Source organism: Mobula birostris, chromosome 8, assembly GCF_030028105.1.
Source record: "Mobula birostris isolate sMobBir1 chromosome 8, sMobBir1.hap1, whole genome shotgun sequence".
In the NCBI taxonomy this organism is placed as follows: Eukaryota; Metazoa; Chordata; class Chondrichthyes; order Myliobatiformes; family Myliobatidae; genus Mobula; species Mobula birostris.
The window spans coordinates 141,769,234-141,793,315 of NC_092377.1; the positions used below are offsets into that span (position 1 = coordinate 141,769,234).

At 41.9% G+C, this 24,082-nt stretch overlaps 1 protein-coding gene across 1 annotated transcript in view; it reads left to right on the forward strand.

Moving 5' to 3' along the window:
* Window positions 1–2,917: 2,917 nt before the first annotated feature.
* LOC140202074 (scavenger receptor cysteine-rich domain-containing protein DMBT1-like) overlaps window positions 2,918–24,082 on the forward strand; it is an 88,396-nt gene continuing 67,231 nt past the window's right edge. The window contains exons 1-2 of the mRNA XM_072266934.1: window positions 2,918–3,112; window positions 20,135–20,267. Coding sequence (XP_072123035.1) covers window positions 2,918–3,112; window positions 20,135–20,267 — 328 coding nt within the window. The remainder of the gene's footprint in view (window positions 3,113–20,134; window positions 20,268–24,082) is intronic.

Here is a 24,082-nt window from a genome sequence, read left to right on the forward strand (position 1 = left end):
TTCCAGGAACATCACTGAAGATGTGTCCATAAGCATCAATAGATGTATGTACACAGTGACTGTTCAGTTAGAATGGATAGGACAATCCTTAATGGCCGACCGAATATAATGATACCGGATAAACAAGCGAGACCATCTTAGTTAATAGATATAACCATTCCAAACGCACATAACTGAGATATAAATCAATGTAAAGCACGAGAAATGTGCTGAATTAAAAGAGGAAATTGATATACTTTGGAACATGAACAAGATATACGTTGGCCCGATAGTAATATCTGCGACTGGTGTCACGCCAAAGGCTCTCCACAACAGCATTAAATAATTAGGGCAACACAGTGATATCTGTGTCAATGTTCCGAAAGCTACAAGACTAAACACCAATTGAATAGTCAAAAGTTCCTAGCAATTGACAAATGAGCGTACTTGGCTATACCCGTCACTCAGCTTTTACCAGCTTGAGCTGAGAAAAAATAACGAGAGAAACCGGAGGCAATCCAACGCATTGCAGGATCCTGTAGCAGTTTAACACAATGTGATTACCTGTACTTATACAGACACCATCAAGTGGCAAACATCATTCAACAAAATCTTGCTGTACAATACAAATTCATAAATGGAATCACACCTTACTCGAAATACACGGGACAACCAAGCATGGATAATTTATTTAATAGATATCACCATTAAAAACACACACAACTTACAGAAATCAATGAATGAGAACACAGCAGAAATATGCTGAATTCAAAGAGGAAAATGATACACCTTGTAACATGGAAAATGTATACATTGTCTACAGAGTAATATCTACAGCTGTTATCATCCCAAAGGGACTGCACAAGAGCATCAAACAATTTGGTCTATAAACTAATATCTTTGTAAATCTACAGAAAGCCACAATACTAAACATGACTGGAATATTCCGAAAATTCCTCGCAATTGACAAATGTGTCTGCTTGGTTATGCACGTACCTCAGGTTTTATCGGCATAAGCGGAGAGAAAAAAAAAGTTAACCAAAAGAAACAATACCTTTTTAGTTATTGATTTTGTTACATGTGTTTGGAATGGCTAAATCCAATAAGTAAGTTTTTCTTGTTTGCTTATCCCATGTTATTATCTCCAGATGTTTGTTTTATTTTCTAATATCTGTTATATTGGATTTGAGGAAATATAATCTGTGGTGTTCTGACTCTAAAAGTGGATCAGACTTGTATTTGTAGGACTAGATGATTTATTTTATGAGCTTGTATTTTGAAGCAAGATTTTGGTGAATAATATTTGCCAGTTGAATGTGCCCATGTAAGTAACCAGATTGTGTTAAACTGCAATCGCACTATGCAGTATCTACAATATGTTGGATCGTTTATAATCCCTTGACATTTTCTACATTTATCATCTTGAATTTGTTGGACTTTTATTACGATTTTTGTTATTTTTGTGTTAACTTCCTGGTTCTGTATTACCAGAAGGAACCCTTCCGTCTTTAGGAAGAATTCTCCAACTCCAACCCAGGTGAACAACGCTTCCATGTCAATATCTAGTCTGCCCAGATTGTGGGGATATCTTTCATGGAGGGCATACGCGTTTCTTTTTGTTAACTTTATTTTTTTCCCCCTCTCCGTTTAAGCTGATAAAACCTGAGATACTAGTATAACCAAGCAGACATTTGTCAATTGCTAGGAATTTTCGGACCATTCCAGTCGTGTTTAGTATTGTGGCTTTCTGAGGATTTACAAAGACATTAGTTTATAGCCCAAATTGTTTAATGCTATTACATAGTGCCTTTTGGATAACAACAGCTGTAGATATTGCTGTCTAGACAATATATACATTGTTCATGTTACAAAGTGAATAATTTTCCTCTTTTAATTCAGCATATTTCTGCTGTGTTCTCATTTATTGATTTCTGTAACTTGTGTTTGTTGGAATGGTGATATCTATTAAATAAATTGTCCATGCTTGGTTATCCTGTGTGTTTCGAGTAAGGTGTGGTTCCATTTAAGAATTTGTATTTTAATGCAAGATTTTGTTGAATGATGTTTGACACTTGATGATGTCTGTGTAAGTACAGGTAATCACATTGTGTTAAACTGCTACAGGTTCCTGCAATGCGTTGGATTGCTTCTGGTTTCTCTCTTGTTATTCTTTCTCAGCACAAGCTGGTAAAACCTGAGTGACGGGTATAGTCAAGCACACTCATTTGTCAATTGCTAGGAACTTTTGACCTTTCAATTGGTGTTTAGTATTGTAGCTTTCAGAACATTGACACAAATATCACTGTGTTGCCATAATTATTTAATGCTGTTGTGGAGAGCCTTTAGTGTGACACCAGTCGCAGATATTACTATCGGGCCAACGTATATCTTGTTCATGTTCCAAAGTATATCAATTTCCTCTTTTAATTCAGCACATTTCTCGTGCTTATAATTGATTTACATCTCGGTTACGTGCGTTTGGAATGGTTATATCTATTAACTAAGATGCTCTCGCTTGTTTGTCCGGTATTATTATATTCAGTCGGTCATTGAGGATTGTCCTATCCGTAATAACCGAACAGTCATAATATGTGATATTCTGACTCTAAAACTGTATTTGTAATTGTAGTAAGCTATGACTTCAATCATAAATTTGTATTTTAAAGCAAGATTTGATGACTAATATTTGACAGTTCATTGCGCCCGTGTAAATATACTGAAATGAGTTGGTTTGTTTCTGTGCTTTTTCGGCATTTTTTCCTTCCTTCCGACATGATGGCGGCGCAACTCGTCGCGGCGGCTTCTACGGGGTTAGAAGAAGAGCTGCCGCAGTACGTAAAAAAAAAATACGTGTAACCATCGCAAGACCCTGCTGTACATGAAGAACACAAAGGACTGCAGGTTTCCACCATCAGCGAGTCGTTCGCTGCCGGAGATAATGACGGGGCTGCGCAACGTGCTGCCGCATCAGTCGATGGAGGCTCAATGTCAAACAGCGAGTGGCCGACTCGTTCACTTTTCTTGTGATCGCAAGAACCATTTGAACATTGTTCATCTGGTCCGCCGCAAGTTCGATTCGCTGATTTATTGGATGCGATCAGGGGCGGATGGAGGGGCCTTGTCCTCGGTCGAGGTGAGAATTAGGCCTGAAACCACGGTGTCGCCTGTTTACAGCCACCGGGAGTGAGAGGTGAAGCCGTTGCCGTCCTCGGGTTTCGTTTGGCAGAAGGCAATCCCTGTTGTGGCCAACTGCAGATATTTTAGAGACATTCAATCGACACGGGCCTCAAGCTGCGATGTCGCTTGCTTTCAGCTACCGAAGGTGAGTCGTCAGGGAGGGGTGGGACGCGGTTGAAGCGACTGAGGGTTTAAAATGGACTGAAAGGACTGGACTGTTGTCTGGTTGTGTTTTTACTAAAATTCTGTATGTGCTTGTGTATGCGAGGACTGGGCCTTAAAGTTACGGATTCACCTGGCGGGTGTCAGGGCGTGGACTGGGCCTCAAAGCCACAGTGTCGTCTAGAGATCGTAAACACAAAATACGCTGCAGATGCTGGGGTCAAAGCAACACTCTGGAGGAACTCAGCAGGTCGGGCAGAATCCGTGGAAACGATGAGTCGACGTTTCGGGCCGAGACCCTTCGTCAGGACTGTAGAGGGAAGGGGCAGAGGCCCTATAAAGAAAGTGGGGGGAGGGTGGGAAGGAGAAGGCTGGTAGGTTCCAGGTGAAAAACCAGCAATGGGAAAGGTAAAGGGGTGGGGGAGGGGAAGCAAGGAGGGGATTGGCAGGAAAGGTGAAGAAGGCATAGGGGAAAACACAATGGGTAGTAGAAGAGACGAAACCATGAGGGAGGTGATGGGCAGCTGGGGGAGGGGGCAGAGTGAAATAGGGATAGAGGAAGGGAGGGGGAGGGAATTACTGGAAGTTGGAGAATTCTATGTTCATACCATCGGGCTGGAGACTACCTAGATGGTATATGAGGTGTTGCGCCTCCAACTTGAGTTTAGTCTCATCATGGTAGTAGAGGAGGCCATGTATGGACATATCTGAATGGGAATGGGAAGCAGAGTTGAAGTGGATGGCTACTGGGAGATCCTGTCTGTTGTGGCGGACGGAGTGGAGGTGCTTGACGAAGCGGTCCCCCAATCTGCGTCGGGTTTCACCGATGTAGAGGAGGCTGCAACGGGACCACCGGATGCAGTCGATGACCCCAATAGACTCACAAGTGAAGTGTTGCCTCACCTGGAGCGATTCTTTGGGGCCGTGAATGATGGCAGGAGACAAGGTGTAGGAACAGGTGTAGCATGTACGCTTACAGGGATAAGTGCGGGGTGGGAGATCCGTGGGGAGGGACGTGTGGATCAGGGAGTGGCGGAGGGACCGTTCCCTGCGGAAAGTGGTGAGTGGTGGAGAGGGAAAGATGTGCTTAGTGGTGGGGCCCTGTTGAAGGTGGCGGAAGTTGCGGAGGATAATGTGCTGGATCCGGAGGCTGGTGGGCTGGTAGGTGAGGACAAGGGGAACTCTGTCCCTGTTGTGGTGGCGGGGGGATGGGGCAAGGGCCGAAGTGCGGGAAATGGAGAAGATGCGGGTGATGGCATCATTGATGACGGCAGAAGGAAAACCACGATCCTTAAAGAAAGAGAACATTTGAGACATCCTGGAACGGAAAGCCTCATCCTGGGAGCAGATGCTGCGGAGGCTTAGGAACTGGGAATAGGAAAAGGCATTTTTGCATGTAGCGGGGTGGGAAGAGGTATAGTCGAAGTAGTTATAAGAGTCAGTGGTCTTGTAGAAGATGTCAGTGGACAGTCTGTCTCCAGAGATGGAGACCGAGAGATCGAGAAAGAGGAGGGAAGTGTCCGAGATAGACCAAGTAAATTTGAGGGCTGGGTGGAAGTTTGAAGTAATGTCGATGAAATTGACGAGCTCAGCATGGGTGCAGGAAGCAGCACCAATGTAGTCGTCAATGTCCCGAAGGAAAAGTTGGGGAGCAGTACGAGAATAGGTTTGGAGCACAGATTGTTCCACATAACCAACAAAGAGGCAGGCATAGCTGGGAACCATGCGAGTTCCCATAGCTGCACCCTTATCTGAAGAAAGTGGGAAGAGGCAAAAGAGAAGTTATTAAGTGTGAGAACCAGTTCCGCCAACAGGCTATCATCGTCCAGGCTATCCCTCGAGGTCGAGGATGATGGTCTTCATTCTGAAGAAATGGCCCACAGAGTGAAGATGCCTGTGCATGTATTTGTTTAACGTGTACTTGATGTTGCACTCCAAGAACCACACGATAGTTCACAAATCAACCAACTGATTCCAATAGCATGGAAACCACGACGATTGGAGTTGATGCATTTGTTACAGCCTTCATCCGCCTTCACAGCCATTGAGTTCAAAGTAACTTTGTTCGCCTGTTCCACCGTTTGAGGTCCTGGTTGGATTGTTCTTTGTCAGGGACCTCACCCTCGACCTTTCCGCCATGGGTGAGCCTCCCAGGAGTATAGCTCCAGCCTGCATTGCTCCCGGGATCGTAGGACCACACAAGCTTCTCCACCATGATAAGGTGACAATCCACAGAGAAGACACATTAATATAATTACAGTGAAAGTGTTTATTGCCTTTGCAATAATTTTATTGTTGAGCTCTGCTTGGCAGATTTTCTTACCTTGAAGTGAATTCTGTCAAAAGATTTTCCTTTATCATGCTATGCTGTGATATAATTTCTTCTTGATATCCCAGATACCTTATTTCATATTCATCCATCAGTTCCATTGTATCGTGCTATTCATTTTTACTTTAATTCTATTAGCTTTATTGCATCTTTCTTTGTGTTGAATGTTCTGCATTCATCCTGTCCAAAGTTCATCTTTCTCTTTTGAAAATAGTTCTAGTATTTGAATTAATTGCTTTAACTCAACTGATGGAGCATATCAATTCAAATCATCCAAATTAGATCAGCAAATTTGCTGATGATACAAAGATTGTAGGTTTAGTGTACAGTGAGGAAGGTTTTCAAAGCTTGCAGATGGATTTGGACCAGTTGGGAAAATGGGCTGAAAAATGGCAGATGTAATTTAATACAGACAAGTGTGAGGTATTGCACTTTGGAAGGACAAACCAAATTAGAACATAGAAGGTAAATGGTAGGGCACTGAGGAGTGCAGTAGAACAGAGGGATCTGGGAATACAGATACAAAATTCCCTAAAAGTGGCGTCACAGGTAGATAGGGTCGTAAATGGAGCTTTTGGTACATTGGTCTTCATAAGTAAAAGTATTGAGTATAAGAGTTGGAATGTTACAATGAGGTTGTATAAGACATTGTTGAGGCTGAATTTGCAGTATTGTGTGTGGTTTTAATCGACAAATTACAGGAAGGATATTAATAAGATTTAAAGAGCGCAGAGAAAGTTTACACTAACGTTGCCGGGACTTCAGAAACTGAGTTACAGAGAAAGGTTGAATAGGTTAGTACTTTATTCGCTGGAGGCTAGCAGAATGAGGGGAGATTTGATAGAGGTATATAAAATTATGATGGGTGTTGATGGAGTGAATGCAAGCATGCTTTTTCCACTGAGGGTGGGGGAGAGAGAGAAAAAACAGAGCACATGGTTTAAGGTTGAAGGGGGGAAAGTTTAAGTGAATGTTAGGTGGGGGCTTCTTCACACAGAGAGTGGTGGGAGTGTGGAATGAGCTGCCTGAAGAAGTGGTGAATGTGGGCTCACTTTTAACATTGAAGAAAAACTTAGACAGGTGCACCAATTGAATTTAAGGACAGGATTGAAGTTGGAGGCAAAGTTGTTCAGATTGACAAGCTCAGCATGGGTGCATGAGGCTGTGCGAATGCAATCGTCAATGTAGTGGAGGAAAAAGAACATGATATAATGAGATAAACAGCCTTAAAGTGAGATCTTTGGTTGTAGGGACATTGCAATGATGGGGCATGTGAGTGAGGATACCCCGTTTAGTTTAAGTGCCTGATGGTTGAGGGGTGGAAATGGTTGTTGAAACTGAGGTAGGTACCCCTTCTACCTGATTGCAGCAGTGACAACAGACCATGATATGAGTTCTGGGGATCTCGGATGATAGATGCTGCATTCTTCTGACAGCATTTCATGTACATGTGCAAATGGATGGATGATTTTTACCCATGATGTACTGGGCTGAATCCATTACCTTTTGTGTTGTTTTGCATTCAAAGGCGATGTTGTTTCCATACCAGGCAAAGGTACCACCAGACAATAATCTCTCCACTACACTACACTACTTTAAAAAGGGTTCTAAGAGTAAACCTAGCAATTATCAGCCTGTGAGTTTGATGTCAGTGATGGGTAAATTGATGGAAAGTATTATTAGAGATGGTATATAATCTGTATAGACAGGGTGTGATCAGGAACAGTAAACATGAATTTTTGCATGGAAGGTCATGTTTGACAAATGTTACTGAATTTTTTGATGCGGTTACTAGGAAAGTTGACGGGGGTAAAGCGGTGGATGTTGTTTATATGGACTTCACTAAGGCCTTTGACAAGGTTCCACACGGAATGTTAGTTTGGAAGGTTCAATCGTTAGATATTAATATCGAAGTAGTAAAATGGATTCAGCAGTGGCTGGATGGGAGACGCCAGAGAGTAGTGGTGGATAACTGTGTGTCATATTAGAGGATAGTGTCTAGTGGTGTGCCTCAGGGATCTGTACTGGGTCCAGTTTTGTTTGTCATATATATTAATGATCTGGATGATGGTCTGGTAAATTTGATTAGTAAGTATGCAGATGATACTAAGATAGGTGGAGTTGTGGATAATGAAGTAGGTTTTCAAAGCTTGCAGAGAGATTTAGACCACTGAGAAGAGTGGGCTGAAAGATATCAGAGGGAGTTTAATGCTGATAAATATGAGGCGCTACATTTTGGTCGGACTAATCAAAATAGGACATATACGGTAAATGGTAGGGCATTGAAGAATGCAGTAGAACAGATGGATCTGAGAATAATGGTGCATAGTTCCCTGCAGGTGGAATCTCATGTGGATAGGGTGGTGAAGAAAACTTTTGGTATGCTGGCCTTTATTCATCAGAGCAATCCAGAGTTCTTGGATTTTCAGAAGGCCTCTGTACTGGGAACAAACTGCCGCTGTAAGAATAGATGGAGAAGTGAGTCAGTTTACGAAAATCAAGAGAGGCATTAGACAAGGGTGTGTTTTCTCCCCTGATTTATTTAGTGTGTACAGTGAAAAAATATGTCAAAAAGTAAGAGACATCTTGGGAATCAAAGTTGGCGGTGAAAACATCAATAATTTCAGATATGCAGATGACACTGTGTTATTTGCAAGTACGCAGCAAGAACTACAAAACTTAATAGATATAATTGTTGAAGAAAATGCAAAAATTAGTCTATCTATCAATCGCAAAAAGTCAGAATGTATGGTGATATCCAAAAGGAACGAGAATCCTATCTGCAGGCTGAGAATAAGCAAGGAGGACATAAAACAAGTACAGATCTTTTGCTACTTAAGAGGCTGGGTGACATCAGATGGCAGGTGCAACATGGACATCAAAAGAAGAACAGGGATTGCAAAAGATAACTTTACGAGAATGAAGAGTTTTCTGACCAATACTGAACTAGGCATGATAACCTGCCTCAGTACTGAAATGTTATGTTTATCCAGTTATGTTATATGGCTTAGAATGTTGGACAATAATAAGTAACATGAGGAAATGAATTGCAGCAGCAGAGATGTGTTTTTAGAGGACGAAGCAAAGAATATTATGGACAAAACAAATATCGAATGAGGATGTCATGAACAGAGCAAACACAAAAAGAAAAATAATGTATCAGATCAGGAAAATGCAACGTAACTTCATTAGATATTTGATTTGGAAAGAAGAGTTAGAATGCACGGTAATTATACCTTTGGGAATCCAACTGCTATTCCAATGCTGACGACTGGAGGGCAGATGTGAGCCATGAATGCAATGCTGATAACATGGTCTGAAGCAAAGATTGATTCTTCCAGAAGATGTTATATTAAACTACAATATATGCTTTGATGGCACAGCCTCCCCAGCCCCACATTGTACATGTTCAATCCATGTGTTCCAGATGATACAACTGTTCCTCAGGAGTTCTCGCATTGATCATACGTTTCATGGTTGCAGACTCTTAACAGAATTTGCGGAAGCTCCGTTTGCCATGGGTAGAAGATCTCATCAATAAGACTCATATTAATGACAATTCTGTCATGTTCCCTCTGACACTGCTGTGCTACAAGGAAGATAAGTACCACCTGTATACCCTCTGTTACAACAGAAATATTCTAACCCATGTAACATCATGGTGAGGCTCATCTTCATCCCCTCCAGTGCATTTATATTCTTCCCACTGTGTGGTACCAGGCTGTAAACAAACTTCCAGCTCTACTGCGAATTTCAAGACATTGGAAATTCAAACCAAGGTCCCTTTGTTCCTCCATACTTCCCATTGCCTGACAATTAATGTGTTTCAATGTCATTGAACCTCACAACATGTATCAGTCAGTCCGAACAATTTTCTGCCAAAATTACCAGGTGACTTATACTTTTCTGTAAGCAAAGATTAGACTCTACAATTTCAACAACACCAAGCATTTCGGAATATCCTCAAAACATTAACAATGTATCTTTCCTCTTACACAAGCTGTATGTACATGATTCAGTGTAGGGTGAGAGGAAATAGAGGCAAGTGGGACTAACGTTCTGCTGTGTATCTATTGAATACTGCCATGGAATTTGTGACAGGGCTTGAATGCTGTCACTTCCGCCAAAGTGAAACCAAGTGACATACTGTAGGTCACAATGAGGCTGCACCCCTAGATGAACTTAATACCTTCTATCCTTGCTTTGTCCATCAGAAAATGGAGGCACTTTCATGAACTCACAGAGCCCTGAATGACTCAGTGGATTGAGTCTCCGAGGCTGACGTTAGAGCATCCTTCAGGAGGGTGAATCCATGGAAAGCATCTGGCCTAGGTGTTGTACTTGGCAGACTGCTAAAGACTTGTGCTGATAAACTGGCGGGTGTATTCTTCGATATCTTTAACCTCTTGCTTTGGCCTGAAGTACCCATCTGCTTCAAGCAGCCTTCAGTTATACGGGTGCCTAAGAAGAATGTAGTAATCTGCGTCAATGAATATTGTCCAGTCTGTCTATTATCCACTGTGATGAAGTGCTTTGTGAGGCTGGAGGTGAATTACACAGTATCAAATCCTTCCTGAGAACTGACTTTGACTACTCCAATTTGCCTATCATCACAACAGGTAAGCAGCAGATGCCATTTAATTGGCTCTTCACACAACCTCGAACATCTGGACAACGAAGATACATAAATCATGATGCTCTTCATTTACTGCAGCTCAACATACTATGATCCTCTCAAACTAATTAATAAGGATCAAGTCCTCGACATCTGTGTCTACTTCTGCAATTGGAGTCTTGATTTCTTCATTTGCAGGCACCAGGCAGTCGGAATGGAAAGAATGTTTCCTCCACAATCTCCCTCAACACAGGGGAACCACAAGGCTGGGTGCTTAGATCCTGTTCTGGTTGCTGTATGCTTTTGACAATGAAGCTAACTACAGCTCCGATGCCATAGTTAAGTTTGCCTATGACTCTACCCTTATTGGCAGAATCAAAAGTTGAGACGAATCGCTATATAGGAGGGAAATTGTAAATGTGACTGCGAGACACCACGGCAGCAACTTATTACTCAATGTGAGCTAGATTGAGGTGGAGAGGGTCAGTGACTTTAAATTCCTCGGTGTTATCATTTCAGAGATCTGTCGTGGGTCTAGCACATAAGTGCAATTGCCAAGGAAGCAAGGCAGTGTCTCTACTTTCTTCGTAGTTTATGAAAGTTTGGCATGTCAACTAAAACTTTGATGAACTTCCACAGATGTGTGCTGGAGAGTATACTGACTGGTAACATCATGGTCTGGTATGGAAACATCAATGCACGTATTGAAAAACCTATGAAATGTAGTTAATATGGCCCTTTCCATCAAGGGTAAAGCCCTCATCACCATTCAACATATCTGTATGTATCACCATCGCAGGAAAGCAGCATCCATCATCAAGGACTGCCACCATCTAGGCCCTGCAGCCTTCACACTGATGCCACCAGGAAGAAGGTACAGGAGCCTCAGAACCTGAAAGACCAGGTTCAGGAATAGTTATTACCCCTCAACCATAAGGCTCTTGAACCAGAGGGGATAACTTCATTGAAGTTCACTCACCAAGTCACTGAATTAAAAATTCCAGATTTAAAAAGGGCAGAAATCCTGCTTCGGGTTTGATTCGAAGAAGGAAGTCTGAGAGTCGGAGCGGGAGTGCGGAGGAAGACATTTTTGAAATTGTCGTTTTTTTTTCCTCCATCGGCATTCAGAGAGGCGGGACTGCACAGACGTGTGACGTCGGGCAGTGCAGCGCGGCAGATTTAAAAGGAACAGAGCCTCATACAGCGGGCAGCGGAGTGAGCCGGGAGCAGAGTGAAGGCTTAAGGGCTTCAGCTCACCGGGCTTAGGTGAAAACGGGCAAGGGGAGGAAGGATTGGCATTCATTTTATGTTGTTATTTGAGGAGAGGGGCAGTATGAGTGTGAGGGCAGTTTGTTGTTCTCGGTGTCGGATGTGGGAGGCCCTGGAGTCTCCAAGCCTCCCAGACGTCCACATCTGCGCCAAGTGCATCGAGATGCAGCTCCTAAGGGACCGCGTTACGGAACTGGAGCTGCAGCTCGAGGACCTTCGTCTGGTCAGGGAGAGTGAGGAGTTTATAGAGAGGAGTTATAGGCAGGTGGTCACACCGGGGCCATGGGAGTCAGACCAGTGGGTCACGGTTAGGAGGGGGAAGGGGAGGTGTCAGGTAATAGAGAGTACCCCGGTGGCTGTGCCCCTTAACAATAGGTACTCCTGTTTGAGTACTGTTGGGGGTGACAGCTTACCCGGGGGAAGTGACAGTGGCCGTGCCTCCGGCACAGAGTCCGGCCCTGTAGCTCAGAAGGGTAGGGAAAGAAAGAGGAGGGCAGTTGTGATAGGGGACTCGATAGTAAGGGGGTCAGATAGGCGATTCTGTGGACGCAGTCCAGAGACCCAGATGGTAGTTTGCCTCCCTGGTGCCAGGGTCCGGGATATCTCTGATCGTGTCCAAGATATCCTGAAGTGGGAGGGTGAGGAGCCAGAGGTTGTGGTACATATAGGTACCAATGACACAGGTAGGAAAAGGGAAGAGGTCCTGAAAGGAGAATATAGGGAGCTAGGAAGGGAGTTGAGAAAAAGGACCGCAAAGGTAGTAATCTCGAGATTACTGCCTGTGCCATGTGACAGTGAGAGTAGGAATGCGATGAGGTGGAGGATAAATGCGTGGCTGAGGGATTGGAGCAGGAGGCAGGGATTCAAGTTTTTGGATCATTGGGACCTCTTTTGGCGCAGGCGTGACCTGTACAAAAAGGACGGGTTACACTTGAATCCTAGGGGGACCAATATCCTGGCAGGGAGATTAGCGAGTGCTGCTGAGGTGACTTTAAACTAGAATGGTTGCGGGGTGGGTATCAAATTAAAGAGGCTAGGCGAAAGGAGGTTAGTTCACAACAGGGGGATGGGAACCAGTGAAGAGAGACAGGGGTGTAAAGTGAGGGTAGAAGCAAAAAGTAGTAAGGGGAAAAGTAAAAGTGGCAGGCCGACAAATCCAGGGCAAGCATCAAAAAGGGCCACATTTCAACATAGTTGCATAAGGGCTAAGAGAGTTGTAAAAGAGCGCCTGAAGGCTTTGTGTGTCAATGCCAGGAGCATTCGTAACAAGGTGTATGAATTGAAAGTGCAGATTGTTAGTAATGATTATGATATAGTTGGGATCACAGAGACATGGCTCCAGGGTGACCAAGGATGGGAGCTCAACGTTCAGGGATATTCAATATTCAGGAGGGATAGACATGAAAGAAAAGGAGGTGGGGTGGCGTAGGTGGTTAAAGAGGAGATTAACGCAATAGAAAGGGAGGACATAAGCCGGGAAGATGTAGAATCGATATGGGTAGAGCTGCATAACACTAAGGGGCAGAAAACGCTGGTGGGAGTTGTGTACAGGCCACCTAACAGTAGTAGTGAGGTCGGGGATGGTATTAAACAGGAAATTAGAAATTTCCTAATGTGTGCAATAAAGGAACAGCAGTTATAATGGGTGACTTCAATCTACATGTAGATTGGGTGAACCAAATTGGTAAAGGTGCTGAGGAAGAGGATTTCTTGGAATGTTTGCAGGATGGTTTTTTGAACCAACATGTCGAGGAACCAACTAGAGAACGGGCTATTCTAGACTGGGTTTTGAGCAATGAGGAAGGGTTAATTAGCAATCTTGTCGTGAGAGGCCCCTTGGGTAAGAGTGACCATAATATGGTGGAATTCTTCATTAAGATGGAGAGTGACATAGTTAATTCAGAAACAAAGGTTCTGAACTTAAAGAGGGGTCACTTTGAAGGTATGAGACGTGAATTAGCTAAGATAGACTGGCAAATGACACTTAAAGGATTGACGGTGGATATGCAATGGCAAGCATTTAAAGAATGCATGGGTGAACTACAACAATTGTTCATCCGAGTTTGGCAGAAGAATAAATCAAGGAAGGTAGTGCACCCGTGGCTGACAAGAGAAATTAGGAATAGTATCAATTCCAAAGAAGTAGCATACAAATTAGCCAGAAAAAGTGGCTCACCTGAGGAGTGGGAGAAATTCAGAGTTCAGCAGAGGAGGACAAAGGGCTTAATTAGGAAGGGGAAAAAAGATTATGAGAGAAAACTGGCAGGGAACATAAACGCTGACTGTAAAAACTTTTATAGATATGTAAAAAGGAAAACGCTGGTAAAGACAAATGTAGGTCCCCTACAGACAGAAACAGGTGAATTGATTATGGGGAGCAAGGACATGGCAGACCAATTGAATAATTACTTTGGTTCTGTCTTCACTAAGGAGGACATAAATAATCTTCCAGAAATAGTAGGGGACAGAGGGTCCAGTGAGATGGAGGAACTGAGCGGAATACATGTTAGTAGGGAAGTGGTGTTAGGTAAATCGAAGGGATTAAAGGCAGATAAATCCCCAGGGCTAGATGGTCTGCATCCCAGAGCGCTTAAGGAAGTAGCCCAAGAAATAGTGGATGTATTAGTGATAATTTTTCAAAACTCGTTAGATTCTGGACTAGTTCCTGAGGATTGGAGGGTGGCTAATGTAACCCCACTTTTTAAAAAAGGAGGGAGAGAGAAACCGGGGAATTATAGACCGGTTAGCCTAATGTCAGTGGTGGGGAAACTGCTGGAGTCAGTTATCAAAGATGTGATAACAGCACATTTGGAAAGCGGTGAAATCATCGGACAAAGTCAGCATGGATTTGTGAAAGGAAGATCATGTCTGACGAATCTCATAGAGTTTTTTGAGGATGTAACTAGTAGAGTGGATAGGGGAGAACCAGTGCATGTGGTATATTTGGATTTTCAAAAGGCTTTTGACAAGGTCCCACACAGGAGATTAGTGTGCAAACTTAAAGCACGCGGTATTGGGGGTAAGGTATTGATGTGGATAGAGAATTGGTTAGCAGACAGGAAGCAAAGAGTGGGAATAAACGGGACCTTTTCAAAATGGCAGGCAGTGACTAGTGGGGTACCGCAAGGCTCAGTGCTGGGACCCCAGTTGTTTACAATATATATTAATGACTTGGATGAGGGAATTAAATGCAGCTTCTCCAAGATTGCGGATGACACGAAGCTGGGTGGCAGTGTTAGCTGTGAAGAGGATGCTAAGAGGATGCAGGGTGACTTGGATAGGTTGGGTGAGTGGGCAAATTCATGGCAGATGCACCTTAATGTGGATAAATGTGAAGTTATCCACTTTGGTGACAAAAATGGGAAAACAGATTATTATCTGAATGGTGGCCGATTAGGAAAAGGGAAGGTGCAACGAGACCTGGGTGTCATTATACACCAGTCATTGAAAGTGGGCATGCAGGTACAGCAGGCGGTGAAAAAGGCGAATGGTATGCTGGCATTTATAGCAAGGGGATTCGAGTACAGGAGCAGGGAGGTACTACTGCAGTTGTACAAGGCCTTGGAGTATTGTGTGCAGTTTTGGTCCCCTAATCTGAGGAAAGACATCCTTGCCATAGAGGGAGTACAAAGAAGGTTCACCAGATTGATTCCGAGGATGGCAGGACTTTCATATGAAGAAAGACTGGATGAACTAGGCTTGTACTCATTGGAATTTAGAAGATTGAGGGGGGATCTGATTGAAACGTATAAAATCCTAAAGGGATTGGACAGGCTAGATGCAGGAAGATTGTCCCAATGTTGGGGAAGTCCAGAACGAGGGGTCACGGTTTGAGGATAAAGGCGGAGCCTTTTAGGACTGAGATTAAGAAAAACTTCTTCACACAGAGAGTGGTGAATCTGTGGAATTCTCTGCCACAGGAAACAGTTGAGGCCAGTTCATTGGCTATATTTAAGAGGGAGTAAGATATGGCCCTTGTGGCTCGGGGGATCAGAGGGTATGGAGGGAAGGCTGGTGCAGGGTTCTGAGTTGGATGATCAGCCATGATCATAATAAATGGCGGTGCAGGCTCTCTGTTTTCTATGAATAGTTTCCAAAACCTGTGGAGTTACATTTGATGTTTCTTCATCGCTTCATCTCATGTTCTCAATATGTATTGCTAAGCTATCTATTTATTTGCATAATTATTTTTATTTATTTTTCTTTTTCTTTATTTTCTCCTCAGGCTGGTAAAACCTGAGGTACGGGCAGAGTGAAAAGCACTCATTTCCCAATTGTGAGGAACTTCTGGTCTATTGTAGTGGTGTTTAGTTTTGTGGCTTTCTAAAGGTTTATATAAATATTGCTGTATGGACTTAATTGTTTAATGCTATTGTGCAGTGCCTTTGCGATGATGCCAGTTCTATATAATACTAGCGGGACAATGTTTACTCTGTTCACGTTCCAAAGTCCTTCAATTTTCTCTTATAATTCAGCCTATTTCTGGTGTTTTTCACCTGCTGGTTTCTATATGTTGTAAATTTGGAATGGCTATATCTATGAAATAAGTTGCTTTTACTTGTTTATCTTGTGACAGTTTATCTGGATGGTTATTATTTAATCTCTAATAGTGGATTGTTCGTAATATCATTTGAAGGACTCTGCCTCTAATACTGGGTCAGGTTTGTATTTATAGTAAGGTAGGTTGTCATTTCCCGAGTTTGTATTTATTGTAAGGTAGGGTGCCTTTTCTGAGTTAGTATTTTAAAGCAAGATTCTGTTAAATGATTTTTACCTCTTGATTGTCCCCATGTAACTGCTGCAGGATCCTGTAATGTGTAGGATTGTTCCTGTTTTCTCTTGGTATTTTCTGCATTCATCATCTTGATTTGTTGTTCTTTTAGTATGTATTTTTGATATGTTTTTGTGTTAACTACCTGGTCCTGTATTGCCACACTGACCTACTCTTGTTTCTGGGAAGCAGTATCCAACAGGTGTTCAGTGCTTCCCTGTTGATATCTATTACTATTAACAACTATTATTGTTATATATTTTTTCTCAGCTTAATCTGAGAAAACCTGAATTGCAGACATAACCAAGCACACTCATTTTTTAATTGCAGGTACATTTTGCAGTATTCTAGTGGTGTTTAGGATTGTGGTTTCTGAAGATTTACAGAGAATTCCTTTGTCACCGTAATTGCTTAATACTGTTGTGTAGTGCCTTTGGGATGATAGCAGTTGTAATATTACATTTTTGACAATGCATACCCTGCTCATTTTACAAAGGCTTTCAAATTCATCTTTTAATTCAGCATATTTCTCGTGTTTTTCACTTACTGATTTCTATAAGTAATGTATGCTTGTAGTGGCTATTTCTATTAAATAAGTTGTGTTTGCTAGTTTATCCTGATTTTTTATTTCCAGACAGTTAGTATAATTTGTCCTATCTGTAATAATCAATCAGGCAAAGGTAATTTTCTAATTTGATTATCTTGAATTTGTTGGTCTTTTATTCTGTATTTTTGAATTTTTTATGCTAACTGGTCCTGCATTGCCACAAGGAACCTCCTGTCCCTGGGAAGAGGTCTCCAACTCTGAGCCAGGCATTCTATGCTTCCTTGTCAACATCGAGTCTGCTCAGATTGTGGGGATGTCTTCCGTGGAGTGTCATGCTCTTCCATTGCTGAATGTTTCCTTCAATAGTGATAGCTTCTTCATTTTTCTGGGTGGTGTTCTCATTTAACTTTAGAACTGTACACTTATCAGAATTGCATTTGCTCACATGGAGTGCTGAATCCACTTTTCGTTCATTAAAATAGCCTTAGAAGTTTAATATGACTGTTTTGTAGATTTTTAATTTCTACAATTCCTCTTCCGCTCCTAGGTAGTGTTAATCTATGAGCATTCGAGTGTACATAATGTTTCCTGAAATTCATCATTTCAGTTTTTATTTTTCTTTGCAAATGTTCCAAATCAGTTTCAGACCAAGATATTATGCCCAAAGAATTTGATAATATAGAGTAGGTATAGGGAAAGTATTTATTGTCTTTGTAATATCATTACTGTTGAGCTCTCTTTAGCTGATTTAATTAAGTCTTTAAATAAATTCTGTCAAAGTTTTTTTCCTTTATCACACTCTGATTTATTTTCATTGCTTCTTGATATCCCAGATATCATATGTTTCAAATTCATTTCTCGGTTGTACTGTATTCTGCTGCTGTTCTTTTTGTTCTATTAGCTCTTTTGCTCCTAAATAAATGTTAGTATTCAGCATTTATCCAGACCAAAGATTATGTTTGCATCTTTTGAAAATAGTTCCACTATTTGAATTTATTACTTTAGCTTTACTGATGAAGGGGCTTCAATTGACTGTGGTGATCTAAAATACTTTAGCATTTAGATCTCCCATGACAATAACAATATCTTGAGATTTGCATCCATTCTTTGCTTGTTCAAGCTCTTCATAGAATTTATCTATATCCTTATTTGTTCTATCTGTCGTTGGTGCATATACCTGTATAATTGCTAAATCAAATAGTTGTCCTGTGAATCTAACAAGGAGCACTCTATCTGATATTACCCAATGTCCTAAAACACTTTTTGCCATGTTTTCATCCATAAGAATTCCTGCTCCATTAGTATAGGATGTTCCACAAGAATAAATTAGTGTTTTATTTCTATTCTGACAGGTTCAAGCAGCTATCCAATGAACTTTGCTAATTCCCATGATGTTGATCTTTAGTCTTTCCATTTCATTTATCATATTGTCCAGTCTTCCTGCTTGATATAGGGTTCTTACATTCCATGTGGCAATAATTTTCTTTTGTGTTAGTTGAATTTTATGAGCAGTAGCTTGATGATGGTCGGGGATCCCCTGCTGACCAGAATCAACCCTACTGAGCGAGGCATCTTCAGAATTGTCTTGATGCATTTGATAAAGTGAAGCACAATAAGTTATTTGAAATATTACAGAAAACTCCAGATCTAGATTCGAAGGACCTCTGCCTAATCAGAAATCTGTACTAGGAACAAACAGCGGCTGTAAGAATAGATGGAGAAGTGAGTCTTTTTAAGAAAATCAAGAGAACTTTAGACAAGGGTGTATTTTCTCCCCTGATTTATTTAATGTGTACAGTGAAATAATTTTATAAAAAAAATAAGAGACATCTTGGGAATCAAAGCTGGCGGTGAAAACATCAATAATTTCAGATATGCGGATGAGTCTGTGTTAATCGCAAGTATGGAGGATGAACTACAAAACTTAATTGATATAGTTGTCGAAGAAAGTGGAAAAATGGGTCTATCTATCAATTGCAAAAAAAGACAGAATGCATGATGATATCCAAAAGGAAGGAGATTCCTATCTGCAGGCTGAGAATAAACAGGGATGACATAAAACAAGTACAGAACTTTTGCTACTTAGGAAGCTGGGTTACATCAGATGGCAAGTGCGACATGAACATCAAAAGAAGAATAGGGATGGCAAAAAACACCTTTATGAGAATTAAGAGTATACTGACCAATTCTAAACTAGGCATGACAACCCGCCACAGAGTACTGAAATGTTACGTTTATCCTGTTATGTTATATGGCTCAGAATGTTGGACAATATCTAGTAACAGGAGGAAACAAATTGAAGCACCAGAGATAGAGTTTTTGAGGAGGATGCAAAGAATATCATGGATGAAACGAATATCTAACGAGGATGTCATGAACAGAGCAAACACAAAAAGAGAAATATATATGAGATCATGAAAAGGCAACGTAGCTTCATTGGATGTGTGATTGGGAAAGAGGAGTTATAATGCACGGTAAATATTGGAAAGATTGGAGGGAAGAAAGCAAGAGGAAGGCAAAGACCAATGATGTTGGAGACAGCAGCCAGAAAACTGGAAATGAATACCAATGAATTGATCCACTTGACCCAAAACAGGAGTGTGGGGGCCACGGCAGTCATAACTCAAACTAGGCACAGTGCCTGATGAAGATGATGATGATGATCTTAAATACAACACGCAATCAACCTTTAGATAAAAAAAAACACATGGAAGGCACCAAGATTTTCTTGGCTGTTATCCGTACAGCTAAACTGTTCTAGTGTTACCCAGAGAAGGAATACTGTGCTCTCTCATATTCTTGAGTTATGGGGCTCCTAACAGGCCACATATCTATGCATCTGTGACACAGCTAGTAGAGTGTGCATCAACATAAATGGAGCAAATATCATCTTGCACTCCACCGAATTGTCACCAGGTGCAGGCATGACCCAGGTGTGAGTGAGAGAATGAAGCACATCGATATTTCACAGACTTGAATGCAAACAATGTAAAAGGAAAAAGAAAACAATAAACTCTAGGCCAAACAGGACCACAACCTAAAAGTCTCAAATGGTGAACAAAGCCTAAACTGTGCTGAAAAGAACAACTGAGAATAAAACAAACACCAGTCACCTTCAGAGACAGTTGACCTGACTATCCAGTCTCTCAGGCAATGCGGAATGCAGGCATCAAAGTGTTGCTCTGTCTGTGTCCAAGTCTCGACACAATACGACAAAATGAATGGAGTTAAATGCTATCAGAATGAAGTAATAATCAGTTGACACGTGCATATTCACAAGCACAGTTGCCGTACCTGCTGCGCTGCCGAATCCGTGGTTGTGACAACAACCCCCTCCCAGCCCCTGAGGCACCACAGATCTGTGTCCTCTGGAAGTCCCGAATGAGGGACCTGTCCAAGATGTCCTTCAGTGGTGCTGGTAGGTAAGTGCCATGGCATGCCCTGCCAATATCGGAGCCAAAGACTTCCATGTAGAGACAAGAGCATAGACAGAGGTAGCTCGACCAACTGACACCATGAGACAAATCATTCTGAAAATGAGGATCCTCTGATTGGGGCTAATCCGGCATCTCCTTCAAGAAGAAAATGGACACAGAATCTGAATTTATTAAAGTAAACTGAAAGCACCAGCAAACCACTTAACATAGAGCGAATCGCTCAAGAAAATTACAAGAAACTCTAAAACCATTAATAACAATTAATCAAAAATTAACCATTTCAGCTGCTCTAAAAACCTCAGAGCCCAAAAGCTGTCTGAAGCCCTGCACAGCCCTGAAGGAGTCACTGCAGGACCATCCCTCTCTGACACTGGATGGCCCTGGAAGACCTGAAATCTCGAGATCCAGGGAAGACTTGAGACACATGGGGAACTTAAGAGGGAGGGAAGGAGAACTTGAGAGGGATGGAGACTTGGGGATCCAGAGAGGCTGAGACCTGTGAACCCCAACACTGATATCAAGAAACCTCAGATAGGGCCAGGAGGGAGGCTTGGAAGTCCGAGATGGGGAGGACATTGAAGTACCCTAAACACATTGAATAAGCCTTGGAAACAATCAGAAAAATAAATACCCTGGGACATATAGAAAAGTCCTTGGGAAACATTGACACCATAAAACTTGAAACCTAGAGAATCCGTGGTTATGACAGAACCAATTAGTTTATATTTGCATCTCAGTTTAGTTAACGCTGCCTGGCCTTCTGAGTTCATCCAGCATTTTGTGTGCATTGCCTAATGATTGATGTGGTTCTTTCCATTGCAGTTAAATTAATGTTAATTATGATCCTGTGTTGGGAAAAGTGTGGTGATTAAACAATATCCACTACTTTTCTGACATGGCTGATCTGCTAGAAATGATTAAATGCTGAAGTCGGCACTTATTGGACATTGTGAATGAATGTACTCCATATGTTTTTGCAATATGCATCATAACCTACTGGATGCAAACACAAATATTTCTCCTTTTTCAAAGTAAGGTGTTTCCCTTCCTCCACCATCAACTGTCCTCAACTGAATCTCTTCCATTTCACGCATGTTTGCTCCTACCCCATCCTCCCAACCTACCAGGGATAGGGATTTTCTTGGGCTCACTTACCACCCCACCAGCCTCTGCACCCAGCAGATAATTCTCTGAAACTTCTACCACCTTCAATGGGATCCCACCATCAAGCATGTCTTTTTAGCATCCGCATTTTCTGCTTTTTGCAGTGATTGCTCCCTGCACGACACCCTTGTCCATCATCACTCCCACTGACCTACCTACTGGCAGTTATTCTTGCAAGTGGAAGAAGTGCTACACCTGCCCCGACACATACACCTTCACCATCATCCAGAGCCCTAAACAGTCCGTCCAGGTGAGGTGACCCTTCATCTGTAATTCTGTTGAGGTGACTTACTGTGTTCGGTGCTCCAGGTGTGGTCTCCTCTTCATCGGTGAGACGCAATGTAGAGTCAGAGCCAGCTTTGCTGAGCATCCCACAACAAGTGAGATCTCCCAGTGGCCACCCATTTTAATTCCACTTCCCATTCCTGTTCCGATATGTCCACTCATCTCCTCGTCCACTGTTGCGATGAGGCAACACTTAAGTCGGAAGAACAATACCTTATATTTCATTTGGTTGGCCTCCAACGTGATGGCATGAAAAATATTTCTCAAACTTCCGGTAATGCCCCCCACTACATCCCCACCCCAACACTCCATTTCCTATCCCCTTTTCCCTCTTTCATCTCATCCCCTTGCCTGCCTTTTGTCTCCCTCTGGGGCTCCTTCTCCCTTTCTTTCCTCCATGGCCTTCTGTCTCTTTCACCAATCTGCTTTCCAGTTCATTACTCCATAATTCCTATCCAGGTTTCATCTATCACCTGGTGGTACTCCTACCCCTCTCCCACCTCTTAAATCCACTCTTCAGCTATTCTTCTCTGGTCCTGCCGAACGGGTTTCGGCCCCAAATGTTGACAGAACCTTTTTCACTGATGCTGTCAGGTTTGCTGAATTCCTCCAGTATATTGTATGTGTTGCTTGGATTTCCAATATCTGCAAATTTTCTCTTTTTGGTGCTTCTAACTTGTTCAGACTTGTTTTCAACTTAAGTAGCCGTATTGGTGTTTGTTGTCAGATATGTAAAGTTCTAAAATTCACAGAGAAAACAGTAATTAGACCTCAAACAAAAGTAACTGTACTGTCTTTCCTTCAAGTACATGAATGGCATTTTATGCGAAGGAGTGGTAATATGTTTCAGAACATTCTATTCCTTGCTTCTATGAGGGAGTTACCCATCAATTCACTGGCATTAAAAGCAATTCAGCTTTGCATTTCTTTCCAGCAGCAGTAGTTCCATTGAATATAATAGTTATGCTCAATGGTTTATCTCTTGGACTTAAAAGTGGCAATACAAGTGGATTTTGAGTCAATGTTGGAGTAAGGTGGTGAACAAGGAAAACGGCATGCCTTCCTGTAACAGATGGCACAATGAGTATAATAATTGGGAATTCATATTGCGGCTGTATATGTAAGACGCCACATGTGGAATACTCTGTGTGTTCATGCTTGATGGATTGCAAGATGTATATGGAGGCACTGAACGGGGTGTCAGAAGAGGTACAGCAGGATATTGCCTGTACTGTGCAGTATATCTTCTGGTGAAAAGTAGGGGAAAAATAAATTGTTTTCATTGCAGCCTGTGAGGCCGAGGGGTGACCTAATGGAACATCATGAGCGACTTGAACAGAGTAGATGGTCAAAGGTTCAAACACTGGAAAGTTCAAAATTCAAAGTAAAAATTATCATCAGAGTGCGTACATGCCACCACATATAAAACTTCTTTTGCAGGCATATTTAGAGAAATGTATAGAACAGTAACTTTGTAGATTCAAAATTCTTATTGCTGTGCCCAGGATTTTATTCCATGTTTATTTGTTTTCTTGAACTACAATAGCACAAATGCAGGAATACGATATAAAACAACATTCTAGGCATGTGGACAGCAGCCACACGATTTAACGAATCAAAGAGTAAGGCTGGGCAAAACTTATTTTCCAAGGATGGAAAGATTCCAGAGTCTGGACTAAACATATCTGCTACGAAGCATCAATGCCAGCTGAGGAAGTACTGCACGAGATACTTGAAATCACCCAATATAATTTTATTATGTTGATCAAGTTTCAACTTTAGCTTCGACAGCTGAGTAACTATTCTTTTCAAATATGAAATCATATGGGGGTGGGGGGGTAGGGGTTACATCATTATTAAAGAATGCAGAGCTGGGATGGGCAGATCTTTCTTTCAGTTCAGCATTTGAAGCTTGTCACAATTTACAACACACCATTCTTTTCACAACAAACTTAAATTTCCAACATTGGCCTTTTGGATTTAGTGTCTGGATTAGAAATTAGACCCATAAATTTCTTAGTCAGAACACAGCCAGCTGCGAAGTATAGAGTTGGCATATCAATGCAGCAGAGGAAATGATAAAATGGATGATATTTTTCAGCATACGCCATGATAGCAGGTGTTTCCTGCCAGCTCAACAGATAAACAATGTTTGCAGAGACCTTCTTGTATCAATGCAGAATGTGGCAAGAGATTTTCATATACATGGAAGAAAATATTCAAAGCATTTAATGGTCACTGTCTCAAAATCCCCTTTCTAATTGTTTGTAAGAAAAACAAGATGCAGCTCACTTACATTGAGTGTGAGTTTATATTCTCTAAAATCTGTGGCAAGTCACCCTGAATA